The sequence below is a fragment of the Seriola lalandi genome, unplaced genomic scaffold (genome assembly GCF_002814215.2).
Source record: "Seriola lalandi dorsalis isolate HSWRI2012SDOR001 ecotype SW California unplaced genomic scaffold, Sedor1 jcf7180002054939, whole genome shotgun sequence".
Lineage (NCBI taxonomy): Eukaryota > Metazoa > Chordata > Actinopteri > Carangiformes > Carangidae > Seriola > Seriola lalandi.
This window is the reverse complement of record NW_019525659.1, coordinates 935,435-949,441: the sequence shown is the minus strand read 5'-3', so window position 1 is coordinate 949,441 and position 14,007 is coordinate 935,435. Positions and strand designations below refer to the sequence as shown.

The 14,007-nt window shown below is 40.1% G+C and overlaps 2 protein-coding genes across 2 annotated transcripts in view; both read right to left on the bottom strand.

Annotated features, from left to right (window-relative positions):
- sptlc1 (serine palmitoyltransferase, long chain base subunit 1) overlaps window positions 1-3,132 on the bottom strand; it is a 14,950-nt gene extending 11,818 nt beyond the window's left edge. Inside the window, exons 1-4 of the mRNA XM_023397810.2 lie at window positions 3,042-3,132; window positions 1,311-1,418; window positions 1,138-1,232; window positions 42-135 (exon numbers count right to left, since the gene is read on the bottom strand). Of these exons, the coding sequence (XP_023253578.1) occupies window positions 42-135; window positions 1,138-1,232; window positions 1,311-1,418; window positions 3,042-3,095 (351 nt within the window). The 5' untranslated portion in view covers window positions 3,096-3,132. The remainder of the gene's footprint in view (window positions 1-41; window positions 136-1,137; window positions 1,233-1,310; window positions 1,419-3,041) is intronic.
- A 3,059-nt stretch (window positions 3,133-6,191) lies between these two features.
- The window catches only part of megf10 (multiple EGF-like-domains 10), a 58,816-nt gene continuing 51,000 nt past the window's right edge, over window positions 6,192-14,007 (bottom strand). The window contains exons 19-25 of the mRNA XM_023397809.2: window positions 13,814-13,942; window positions 13,152-13,379; window positions 12,801-12,916; window positions 12,165-12,285; window positions 11,131-11,175; window positions 10,829-11,038; window positions 6,192-10,080 (exon numbers count right to left, since the gene is read on the bottom strand). Coding sequence (XP_023253577.1) covers window positions 9,914-10,080; window positions 10,829-11,038; window positions 11,131-11,175; window positions 12,165-12,285; window positions 12,801-12,916; window positions 13,152-13,379; window positions 13,814-13,942 — 1,016 coding nt within the window. The 3' untranslated portion in view covers window positions 6,192-9,913. The remainder of the gene's footprint in view (window positions 10,081-10,828; window positions 11,039-11,130; window positions 11,176-12,164; window positions 12,286-12,800; window positions 12,917-13,151; window positions 13,380-13,813; window positions 13,943-14,007) is intronic.

Below are 14,007 nucleotides of genomic sequence, written 5' to 3'. Positions count from 1 at the left end.
TCTGTCTATCTACCTATAGGTAATAATTGCTAAGTACTGACCTTAACCCGCTCGTTGTCAAGGAGACCAAGGAAGTTAAATGATGCAAAATTAATGCACTCTTTCCCATTGATGATAATCTTGTGGCTGGGAGGTCTGTAAAAGAAAACAGTGTTTAAATGCTCTGCGAACACAGTTCGGACCACAGTGCACCAGCTACATATTACACAAGCACCATAACAGTGTTGTGCATTAGTCTGATTATTTTAAACCACAGTGCTCTGAGCAATTTCCAGGCAGCCACTGGTTCTCCATTCACTTCAATGAGGTATTAACGTCAACTTAATGATGTTAAGTTTCAAACAGGTTCATTCTTCGCTGTGACAGTAGATACGACCCATGAGAGGTGAGAAAAAGCACCTTTGTTTTTTCTGAATTAAGAGTTTTTTTGGCAAATGGCACATGAACTGTTGGGAGTTTTCTATCAGATGCAGAAACACCGGTGTGGTGACTGTTGGGCAGAAAAGCAAGTGGCAAACAGACACAGAGCAAGTATCTGGATTTGAAACCAGCGCTATTTAAACACGGGTTTAGGACTGGATAAACACAGAGAAGAACAGCAGAGAATGGAATGAGATTAACTTCAACAGCTGATAAACTGAGAGACTGACAGAATAAACCACTTCAGTGTTTGTGAGTCTGATGGGATTCCTTTACACTTTCTTTTTTAAGATTTGTGACCCAGATATGTAGAGAGCTGGACATGTTACTGCTGGTTCTCTGTGTGTGTGTGTGTGTGTGTGTGTGTGTGTGTGTGATCATGGAAAAAGGTGGTCCTGGAGACACCTACTCTACTACCACAGAGGTGGATTTAAAGGAGCTATTTGTAAGTTTTGCTATTCCTACATAGCTAATGTTAGCATTAACGGGTGTTTACTGAGGCCTGCCAGTCTTGCTGAGAGCTTCACCCATCGTTACAACAGATTCTAAATATATATATATATATATATAATAATTTGCCAGTGTGAATTCAGATAAATGCTGCAGTACAGGCTCATCTCAGTGTGTTGACAGTTTTCTGAGAACCTCGTGGACACTTGGTTTCAGCCACTATGTAAAAGCAGTAGGTAAGGCAGAGAAATGAACTGGGGGTTTTACCCGGTGACGACATCATAGTTGAGGGAGGGGTGGTCTTTGGATACGGGAGGAACCAGAGGCTCTGGCTGCCATTCCTCAATCAGGTCTTCTTTCTCCTGTAACATGGAACCACATGACATCATAAGTTTGGTGACACATTGACACAAACACTGCTGTATGTTTAGTGAGGTTACCTTCTCTGTCAGTTTATAGGTCTCATGAAGTTTGTAGGTCTTGGAGAACAGGAGTCTGATGATCCACAATATGAGGATCCCCTCCAGGATCAGGTGGTAAGCAGGAGCCTGAGGTAGACAGGGACATGATGATTGTGGTGGACTCAGAGTGTCTACATATTGCCTTTTCATCAGTCACATTTCCTTTGATTTTTTGCCCCAGTTTCTTGTATCTGTACAAATTAAGCATGTTCCCTATGGAGAATATGATTACAGGCCGGGGTGTGTCAGTAGCACCACAATGCTTCATTTATGGTCTGTTGTAACACATTTTACCTTTTCATTAAAAAACTGCAGCTCCTGTGATCTGAATATTGCACTTGGCCATATTGCAATTTCAATAATATTTTGATTAATTGTTCAGCTGTACTATCAATATGAAAAAAAAAAAAACCCACTGAAAACTAATCATCACTTTAATGTCATTTGTGTGTCAATAGACCGATTGATAAGAAACAATATAATAGTGATTTAACCTGTGTGTAAGCACAACTGTACAGGACTTAGGTACAAGGTTAGTTCAACAACAGACCAACACATCAAATGAGAGCAGTTCAACGGTTTGTGTGTGGACATTGAACAGCATTTCCAGGTTTAGCTGGCTCAGCGTGGATGTAGCTACCTAACGGGCTTACCTACATCAGTCTACAATAAATCAGAAGCTTAGAGTAGTGTAGACACCTTGACATGATTTCCACAAAATATTCCACGACGATGTGACTTCACTTGACCAGCTGTTCAACCTCTAATTTATTCTGAAGTGAAATTGTTCTGTGGAAAAAGTAAGTTTCCATTTAAAAGGAGGGAAAAAAGCTCAGATAAGACATTTAATAGGGCTTTAATTTTCAAATTCAACATCAGATTGTCCTGATATTGTGTGAGTGACAGTCTGAGATGGTGGACTATCATTCTGACTGAAATGATGATTTAGAAAGATGATGATTAATTTTTTTGTTTATTTTTCATTTATTTATTCATTACTGACTATCTGACTGACTGGGAATTTGGTTTGATTTTGATCAGTTTTACACGCCGTATAACCGTTACCGTAATGCCAAGTATAGACAGGTACAGCAGACCAAAGTGGGGGCTAGCTTTACCGTGTTCCTGCTTGACATTTATTATATACAGTCTGTGACTCCACCGATTTCGCCATACAGATACTGTCAAACCTAAACTAACAGTTGAACAGACTTGTAAGAACAATAACATCCCTGAATGTGCTTCTGTACAATTCTGCATTTCGTTTCATCCATATGTTTGTAGTACATGACTTGATCTCGCCAATGTTGACGTTCACCAGGCAGCAGGAGGAATAAAAACATGTTATAACTCGATATAACTCGTGTAATTTCGATATAACTCGTGTAATTTCGATATAACTCGTGTAATTTCGATATAACTCGTGTAATTTCTCAGTCTGAATACTCTTTTATACTTTTAAGGCGAACCACAGACGAAGCTACGGAGTCAACTTCCTTGTTACTTTGCCTCTCGACGCTGAGTGGTCCGTACGTGAACGGTAACACAGGCAGCAGATGATTGGCTTCGAGATTCAGTCAAACACCTTCTCTACGCCACGGATGTTTCCTGACCGAGAGGTTTACAACTACCATCTAACACAGAAAAAGTCTACTAGTAAACTTCAGGACATAATTATACTAGACAGACCGGCAGAGAGGAGAAACTTACCTCATAAAATGCTTGCACCATTTCCACCAACACCCATTGCTGTCCGGACGCCATGTTTAGCTTCCTTGTGCGACGTCATCAGTAACGTTCAAGTTCTACAAGAATAATCGTAGATGAGAACAACATCTTTACCGGTGTAGATTGGCAGAGAGCATGGCTTTTAAAAAAAAAAGTACATAGCATTTCACACAATATATACCCAGCAAAATTATATTATTCCAAATTTCTAGGCATTGAAAACAATTGTAATTTTTTAAAGATAGGATAAGATGTACCTTTATTGAACTCTCTGTAGAGGAAATTCAAATTGACACAGCAACACCAAAGAATAGCAGCACAAAGGGAACATATAATAAAGAAATGAAATAGGAAAAGAAACAGAAACAGAATCTAGAATAAATAAGATAAATTAGAAATGCTATATACAATAACATATAAAATGCAATGTAGGCTTTTCTGTACATGTGCAAATATAAAAAGTAATATAAAGAATTTAGTGGTAGCCTATATATCAGTTTAATTTTGCTATGTTGGGGGTTAAGCACTGCAGCATCCCTCCATCCATCCATCCATCCATCCATCCATCCATCCCTCCATCCATCCATCCATCCATCCATCAATCCAATAGCTAATGTTATCTACCTACCCACTCTATCTTACTGTTACCTACCTAAGCTAGTGTTAACTGGGCTAACACTAATTATGCTGTCAACACTTACTGAGAATTCAGCCAAGAAGATCCCTCTTAGTGTCACTTCAGCCTGTTGCAGAAAAATGCATTTTACAATTGCTGACATTCAATCACAAATTTGATTTCATGTAGAGTCAGTACTGTCTCTTCAGCTGGTCCATAGAATACAGTTCTAACGTGAAAGGCTGTCTGTCATGGCTGCTGCCAGCTTGTCTAAACTCTGCCCAAGGTCTCACGCCCACAGCCGTGGACAGTGTCTGTTTTTAATTTTGGCAGTGATGAAGCTTCCTCCCTCTCACCTCCTCTTGAAAACTAATGACATAACTTTGCATTTAGTTTTGGAAGGTTTATGCTGCCCTCTGCTGGACAGCACTGACATGTAACACACCTCTTTAGCTGGAATCTATCTGCTGTATAGAGAATCTTTGCCTAATGCGGCTCCTTTAATCTCAATGACATGTTCTAGTATCTATAATAAAATCCTGTGATCGATCGGTGTCAAATGCAGCACTTAGATCTAATAGGACAAGTATAGAAGTCTATTGTCTGAGACCATGAGGAGATCATACATAACCTTAACCAGAGCTGTTTCTGTGCTATGATGGACTCCTGACTGAAAATCTTTAAACAAACCATTCCTATGCAAATAATCACACAACTGATTTTCAAGGATTGTAGAAATAAAGGAGGTTGAATGTAGGTCTGTAGTTGACTAAAACACAAGAGTAGGCTTCTTAAGTAGGGTTTAATTACCGAAACCATAAAAGCCTGTGGTTCATTACCGGTTAATACAGATACTACAGACTTAGTATAGAAGTATTGAATAAAGGAAAACATCCTCGAACAGTTGGAACAGGGTCTAGAAGACAGGTCGATGGATTAGATGAAGAAACTGTTGAAGTTAGTGCAGAGAGATCTACAGGAGAGAAGCAGTCTAAATATAAACCAGTTACTGTACTGGACAGTATTTCTGAGTCAGCTGTGGGGAGGAGACGGTGAAGATTTTCTTGATTTTATTTGTAAAGAAGCTCATAAAGTCTCTACTACTGAGGGTTAAAGGAATAGATGGCTCAATAGAGCTGTGACTGACTTTCAGCCTGGCTATAGTGCTGAACAGAAACCTGCGTTAGTTCTTGTTTTCTACTATTAATGATGAATAATCATCAACTTGTGTGGAAGTAAAGTGGAGATAGTTGTCCTCCAATATGTTGACACATGCCAGTGAACTAAATAGCAATGGAATTCTTACTTTAAAGATGAAAGTCCAGTGTTTAACCTTGTTAACATCCATATGATGTTTTTATATAATACAGACATGATGACAGAAATAATCATCAACACCATGACTGAGTATTTCCACCTTGAACTGCAGTGCACCAATGACAGTCTCATAAACACAGATTCAGACAGTCAGGGTTTCATATGTCACAAACCTCAGGAACCAATCCTGTCAACTTGTGGGGACAGGGGGTGGGGCTAAATACACCTGACACCTTGTCAGTACAGAAAGCCAGAGTTAGCATTAGCACAACTGCTAAAACTAGGCCCAGTTCTAGACAGCTTTGACTGGGGTTCTCTATGAGTGTTCTTTAAGACTGTAAACTGTAACATGCACTGTTTAATGTTCTCTAAAACTGAAGCCATAGAATCTAATAATACATAAGCCCATAATGTATTTAATCTTAAACATCTGCGTCTAGAAAGTGATCACAAATGATTGACAATAAATAATCACAAAAACCACAGTTTGCAAGTAGCCAAATAAATCTGTCAGATCCAGACATTAAATCTCATGGATTAACTAAAACTAAAACCAGCTGTTCTCACTGAGTGTGAGTGAAGTAGGCTGGCAACCAGAGTGTAAGTAACTGAGTGATGAAGTGAAGTGAAGTGTATCCAGTTTTTATATGACCAGACCAGCCAATCAGATATAAATAAACTATGATTATTTGAATGTGGCATGTTTATGATTGGTCAAATGGAGAAGGACTAAATAAATGATTTGGTGGGGCACTGAGAGCACTTAGTGGAAGAAGAGCACTACAGAGGATCATAAACACGGCACAGAAGCTTATTGGCTGCCAGCCCCCGTTATCTCAGCAGAGCCAATAACATCACCAAGGACTCCACACATCCTGCTAGAGCTGCACAATTAATCCAAATATGATTGAAATCGCAATATGGCCAAGTGCAATATCCAAATTGCAGGAGCTGCAATAAGGTCAAATGTGTCACAACATTGTTGTGCATTGTTAGCACCATACCTGCAGACCTATCATGCCTTTTGGGTTTTGTTTATATAATGAAAAACGAAAGCAAAAGAAGCATAACAGACTACAGGGGTCGTGGCTGAATCATCGTCATTGGGGAGTGTGCAGTGGCAGCTCGTGTGTAAATGATCTTCCAGCTGGAGAATTAAAAAACCAATTAAGAGGCAAGAAACAGAAGATGCTCGGTAATCCTTTCAGAGCAAACATCTTTAGTGGTCATTTAAATACACAGTGTTCTGGCAGATTAGAAAGGGGAAACATTACAAAAGAAAGTCTCAAGTTTCCTAGTTTACATACTGTAATTGTTACATGATTAACCAAATGCCACATGTGTTCCTGTTCTCAGTTTCAGACATAAGACGCTAGGTGATATTAACATTTTTTACATCAGCACTGATAAAATTATTTACATTATTTTACAAACATTTCAGACAGGCTCAGAATAGCTTAAGACTGTTTGCTATTCTAGGCCTTTCAGGACAAAGGAAATACAGAAAAACTACAATCAAACTAGTGACATTTTTCTTGACACTTTTCTGTGGAATATGATAAAGTTTATCACTGGTTAATAATGTGAACGGTCCCGTCAAAATGATCCAAAAAGCTAAAGTCCAGCTTAAGCTTGCATTTCATTAGACATGCTGAGCCCTTTAAATTGGCAGTATTAAAGATCAACTGTCAGTGACTGGGTGTTAATGTACAGATGACTGGATTAATCTGGTGATATGAGGATGAAGTGGTGACAACATGATCATGTTATTGTGGAACTCTTATCACACCCAGCAAACATATCGTGTTGGGTTCTTCAGTCTAAAGATCAGCACTGGTGGGAAGTCTCCACACAGGAGGTCCTGAAATCTCCTGCTGGACTGGATCCCTGCTTTGGGGACTTGGAAGTCGCTGGAACTAAATCTGGGCTCTGCTCAATGTTAACTGCAAGTTCCAGGTAACTTTGTTAGCAGTACCTGGAAGTTAGATTGTCAGCAGTGCTGTCAATTGTGATTGGTCAAACAACAAGCACAACAATAACCAGCATGTGACATCCGGAGCAGGACAACAAAAACTTAAAAAAAAGAAGAATAAAGACAGTGGAAAACGCTCAGTGGACAAACCAACACTGCAGAACCTTGATATAATGTTAATGTAGTTTAACATGATGCCATTGACACAGGCTGGTTTTGTTTGCACTGTTGGGTGAGGGTGATATGAAAGGTTCAGGAACACGTGTCTTCACCACTATTTCACTACTGTGTGGAGCTGGAGAACCAAAAAGAAGAACAGTGGAGAACATGTGCCGGACAAGCCAACACGTCCAGGGTTTCACTAGTGTTTGGTGACAGAGGCGGTTGCCACAGATTCTTCATCAGCAATAAATCTTCACATAAATAATATTAGAGCCACATCTTCTATAGTTGTCCGTTTGTTTGCCTTCTTTGTTTTGCCATTTAAGAGTTTATATCGGAAAATGTCCTGGTTTGTAAAATACACTGTGTATATACGGAAGAGTCAAGTAGCAAAGCTCCAGGTTGTAGGTTGTTAAGCTTCTTCCAAACATGATGAAGATTGTCTCACTGTTGCATTTTTAATGGTTTATATCTGGAACATCCTGGTTTGTAAAAAGCCGTGGAAACACAGTGAAGACCTGTACATGGTTCAGGTTCTGTAGAGGCCCAGGTTCTGGTTCCTGCAGTGCCTCCTGAACATCACTGGGTGGCTCTACACACGGGTTCGAGTTCCCATGTTTGCAACCATGTAGTCTTGGTAATTTTCACCATGCTGTGTGCTGTGTCTACTTTCACACAGAACCTAAAATAATGTATTAAGTAACACTCCATTCATGCATAACAAAGTTATTCAATACATCAACACAATGAGCAAACAAACAAAAAGAGAATGCATTTAACTTATGTTCAGTATGTCATCAGAAAAATATGAAATGATCAAATCATGTCAGTGTTCAGTGTCAGAGCTTGTAGCCAAAATCCTGTCATGACAACATTTCACAAACAGCATTGTGAAGTGTTCAGAAAATCAAAAAGTACCTGCAGTGTACTGAATGACATTCCCACTGGGAGGCTGGGACTAATGCTTGAAAACTGGGTGGTTATGTTTTCTTTTTTAAATCTTATTCTGTCTGCATTGTGATTCAGTACATAGCCATAGCCCTGCCGCTTCATCAGTCCTAAATACCTAACTACTGTGTTAATGAAGCAGAGTTATCACAGGCCCATGTGTTGTGTTTACTGACACTACAGAGGAATAGGTCTTGGTCATTTTCCCACCACTGTTTATCAGGAGCTACTGTTTGTGTGAGGGACTCAAACTGGGGCTGTTGTGTGGTAGCTGACATATGAAACACAATTTGGGGTTGGAGAACCAACTTTCAAATCCGAACACACATACAAGCTAACTTGAGCCAAAGAAGAAGTTGTTTTGTTGTATAGAATCACCTGTATTAACATTATATGCAACAAGAATCAATGCGGTTATGTGTTCATTACAAACCAAATCATTTTTCCTCTTTAAGAACTGGGATCTGATCACAGTGTGGCCAGTCCAGAAGCATTCAGACTGAGATGTGTTCGTGCATTTACACCTGCATTAACATGTTTCACCGGATCCACACATGATATCCAAACACACCAATACAAGAAACAGGCTGGAGACAGGGTCAACATGTTGCCATGGGGATCATGTCGACCAAGATCAACATCTTGTTTCCAACTACCTTTGATAATCACTTTAAACGGACTACAGTAGCTCAGCAACAGACATGCAATATATGTGCAGCAAAAATAAAAGTACTTATGGAAGAACATGTTGGCGATAATGACCATGGAGCAGTATGAATAGCTGATATGATGTTTATGAATGATGGTTTTAGTTGTTTAAAATAAAATCAAAACACGATATTCTACATATTATTCTACTGATGAACTGAACAGGAAATTATATGAAATGACATAAAATCAAAAATGGAATATTGTTACAATAAGAGGAGAAGGAGCAACTTGAAATACTTTTGTAAAAATAGTTTTGTACCTTTGGTTAACTTAAATACTAATTCAGCACTGACTGATTACATCTGATGTCATTACTATGTGCAAACATCAACACCTTCAGCAGCTCGACTCGTCCTCGAAACGTAAACACCTAATCTTTGATACAATCGCTAATATTCAACCAAATTAGCCATTTTCTAATACTGTTGTTACAAAAAGAGATTTGATTGGTGTTGAATATTATACACAAACAACATAAAGGCTTCAGTACGCTTGAAACAAAGTGCTTTGATCATTTAAAAGCATCTGAAACCACTTTTTCAACACTGGAATTGGGAGGGTTCTGCCTCTGACTATTTTTGCAACTTTCTGAATCACACAATCTCATCATGCCCACTTTTATGCAGCAATTAGCCAGGTGTGTGGAGATGTGACAAGGGGGCGGGTCACTTCTCGTCTGTACAACTACGTTCAACACCACAAATGCTTTGACACCATCTGAATGTGTGTGTTATCGCCATTTGAGACTGCAAGACACAGTTCTTGGAGAGAGGTCGGGAACACTTGAAACACTTTCGTCGTTCATCAAAGGTCGGACAAAACCTCATAGAACCTGGTTTGTCCAAAACAAACAGCAAAAGCAAACCTTCCCTCCCTGACACATGGAATGACCTACGAAGACTTCATTGCAGTTTTAAAAAAAATGCTATAAAATATAAAAGCTGTACCTCCAAATTCATATCCACTCTGTTCAGAGAAAAGTCATGATACATAATTACACTGATAATGACAAAGTATAACAAGTGATAGTATGACATGGGCATAAGGTGTGCCTGCTGGAGGAATCATCCAGTGCTGGAGCTGTTGACTGGAAGTGAGACCTGATCTCTGCACTGAGTGTCTGCGCCATCATTCACTGTCCGGCTCCTTGAGCTCTGATGACGGACTCTCTCTGGCTGGCAGGAGGTCATAGTGACACGGGATGTGGCTGTTTTTTGGTAGATCGTACGGATCCTGACCAAACTGTACGTGGTCGCTGCCGTCTCCGGGGGGCGGGATGGTGCTTAACGTCGGCTCTAAAATCAAAGAAAGGTGAGTCAGCGGTTGCAAGATGTAAATTAAGTATGAAGCTGGTGTGGTGCGAGGAATAATCCAACATTTTGTAAAAAATTTGGAACATCACATCATCAACATCATCTCAGTGCAGAGGTAGGTCCAGGACATGTTTAGCCTAGCCTAGCACAGGAATTGCAGGGATCTATCCGCTGCGACTGGCTGCCTTGACAACAACTTTTGTCATATTTATTGTACATATTATCATATTATGTTTTCTCTGCATGTAACTTTTCTGCAGCAACTATAGCAACAGTTTGCCATCTTGTTTGCTCTGTGTGGTTTTTGTCTGATTTTTATAAAAACACATTGTTTATAGCATGGTGGATTTATCTGGATTGATGCATAATTCAAAAAGCTATGCTAGGTAACATTACCTTCCTTGTTATCTTAGCTACAAAGCTAAAGTCCTCCCTACTTTTACTCCACTGTGTTTATGGTGTTGTGTTTGTTTTCATGTTGTTTGTTTGATGAAGTTTCATATTATAAGGCTTGTTTTGCTTCAGCTCTGGGTTCCAGCATTGTGTCGTTGCCTTAGCAATGGCCGTCCATGAATTTGGGGGGGCGGAGCTTCTGAAGGAGCACTGAAGGGTGGGATGTATTTGTTTTGCTGCTGTTTTTTGTTTACTCTACCTTTAATGCAACTGAGGTATACTTCTCTACAAAGCACTCACAATGACAACAAAACACATGTAGACTAAAGCGCCTCACCAACTTCATAGACGTTGCGGTTGTTGGCGGGGTTGCTGTTGCTGATCTCAGTGTACGGTGAATCCCGTCTGGCTGGTGACTTCATTTCCACGTAGCCACACTCTGTGTTTTTGGCCGTCAGCAGGGGAGGGTCCTTTATCGTGGCGTACGGGTTTTCAGAGCTGTTGAGGGAACAGGAACTAGCGTGGTAGGGCGTGCCCTTCACCAGATCTGGATGACACGGACAGAGGAGCCAGTGAGACGCGAACACCGGCATTACACCGTCACCGCTCAGCATTTATTATTGGAGATCCAGAACCTACCTCGTAATGATTTCCCCATGTATCTCCTATCGATCCCGTACGCTCCTGGTATGAAGAACAATGGAAAATTAAATGGTGGAAGCAAATATGATGTGAGCGACTATTATGGCTACATTATGTTGAGTGTTCATCATCATCATAATATAATAAGAACTGTGGTTGCAATAGATTAAAGTCTCTTCCACATCAATCAAGATGCAAAGACAAAAGAACTGCCAGTAAATTATAGTTGAATAACTTCACATCTCCGCCAAGAAGCAATGAGACCGTGGACTGTTGACAGTGGCAGCTTTACCAAGGCAGAGTGTTTATGACACCCCCATGGAGCTGCTGTGGTAAGGATGCATTATCCTTCAACTCTGCACCAACTCCAACATACTTTTTTTCTGATGCAAAGTCGCTCCCTAATCACTACTCGAAGGCTATGTTCACATTACATGCTGAAATTACCCAAAGTGACCAAGATCTGACTTTCTCATATCACATCGTTGCCACTTGCGCATGTGGTCCTAGATCTGATCTCTGGCTATACACCGTTGGCCATATGATTTATTTACGGTTCACTCATTAGTATTTTAAGCCAGTCTTATAGACTGAATAGTTCTATTGAGACCGAGCTTGTGTCCCCCAGTTCCTGAAGTGCTTGTGAGCGATGGAAAAAGTCAGTGAATGGACATTGGTGCTGTCTGCCTCTTCGTTGGAGTCAACCAGTCAACTGTCAGCTGTTACTTCAACACAGAGACTGGAACTGTCATGTAGTAAAAGAGATAGAACAGGGTGCTGTAAACTGTATATTCAGGAGGAGACTGAACCCTGTTATGTGCACCAATATATATGGATAACAATCTGTCTCCGCAGGTGGGGCATGAACCTACTCACTGGAACGTCACTAAGCCTTTGAACACAACAGTGCTGGTATATATAGTGGGATAGAGGTGCTCTATCATTTAAAGCCAACAATACACAAAGACACCAACTTGCAGCATTAAATATCTGTGAGTGCACAGTACAATACAACAGCCTCCATGACTCACCCAGTTCATTGAAGCAGTCCCCTTGTTTCCAGTCTGCAGGCAGGGTGCCGGTGTGATCAGGTAGAGGAGCCCCTTTCCTCGGATCCACGTTCTTCAAGTTCACAAACAGCTGGTTGTTCTTCTGCAAATACATGATTGCATAAAGTTAAAAGGACAAACATCAGTTGTTAGAATATTTTGTACCACTTCATAATAAGACTCCCCTACATAAGACATAAGATTCATAAATGGTTCAGAATTAGGTTATTTATTTGGTTGTTAACACTTTAAAAATCAATAAATAAACAATTCTAAACAAGTTATAAACACAGTTCTCATAGTTTGATGCAGGCTCACTATTTGGCAAGATCAACTTTATGCTTACTGCTCATTAAAGTGTAAGTAAATAATGAGATATGAGCCTCAACAGTACAGAGAAATGTGGGCTCGCTATGAGGCGAGCAACAGGTCACTGTTGGCCTTGTTAGCTAATGTGTTATAACAGCTTATAAATGATTCATAAAATGTTAAAAAGCTAATTAATAAACTAGTTATAAACCACTGATAAATCCTTTATAATGGTTGTCTGATTGTAAAGTGATGCAGAATATTCATTATTCAAACAAACACACTTTATAATGATTCTCACTTCCATACCTTTCCATAGGGGCCGTTGTTAATTCGCGGGGGGCTGATGCACTGGGTCAGAGTGTGGTAGCTGGGGTTGGAGAAGTAGTTGCTGGGGTGGGCCTCACATGCTGGTGGGTGAGCATCTGAGAAATGACCAGGATGATTCAATTCAAAAGCGTTTAATTTTCACACAGATCAAGAATCAAGTGGACGATACAGTAAAACTAATCTGTTGCTATATAATGACTTACTTACTTCATGATTTATTTATAATTATTACACAGAAAAACATGAATCACATTGTGTAACCAGAGAGCTTCCTTGCTTTTACACACTGTATAATATCCTTGTTCACAGCATTTCCCCCCTGTAATGTACCTGTGACGCTGTAATCCGCAGTGACCCTCATGGCGGGAGTGTAGGTCACAGCCGGCATGGTGGGCTCTTTGCCCTTCTGCTTGTTCCTGTAGATGATGAGGAGGAGCAGGAGGAAGAGCACCAGCAACACCAGGATTATGATTCCTGCGATGGCTCCAATCTGGTAGGTGTCTACCGGCATGGCTGCACTGGTCAGACTGTTGAGGCTGCCCACCACCACCACACCAGCTGCAGACAGGAGGAGGAGGAGGAGGGAATATACAACCACAATCAGAGTCTGTTCAGTCTCACTGAGCATTTACATTAAAAAAAATAAAACTACACAACATAGTTATTTCAAAAGTAGAAGACTGCCAATGTTGAGTCAAGTAATCTGATTACAGTTAACAGATCTGATTCCATTTGTACTGAGATCAGATTGCTTATAGACAGATTTAGAAAAGAATAACGTACAACACACGTTGAATATTGAGTCCCTGAAAACATCGGGACAATTTAGAAATGTTATAAAATCTTTAAAATCTTATTTCTGTGAATGTAACTGTATTTATTTTTATTAGGAATTTATTTTTGTTTGTTTTTTTTCTGTTTATGTAATCTGTAATCTGTAATGTAATAAATAAAGGTTGATGATGATGATGATGATGATGATAAGGCTTCACCTTGGTCACAGCGAGCTCCCTTCCAGCCTGGGTTGCAGTAACACGTTCCGGTCATGTGATCACAGGTGGAGTTATTCAGACAGTCACACACCTGACGGCAGCCGTAACCATATGAACCAGCAGGACACTCTGGAAGTGAACAGGTGATTATTTAAATCAGCAGAAATGGGGACAAGGCATCTAACACAAAGTAT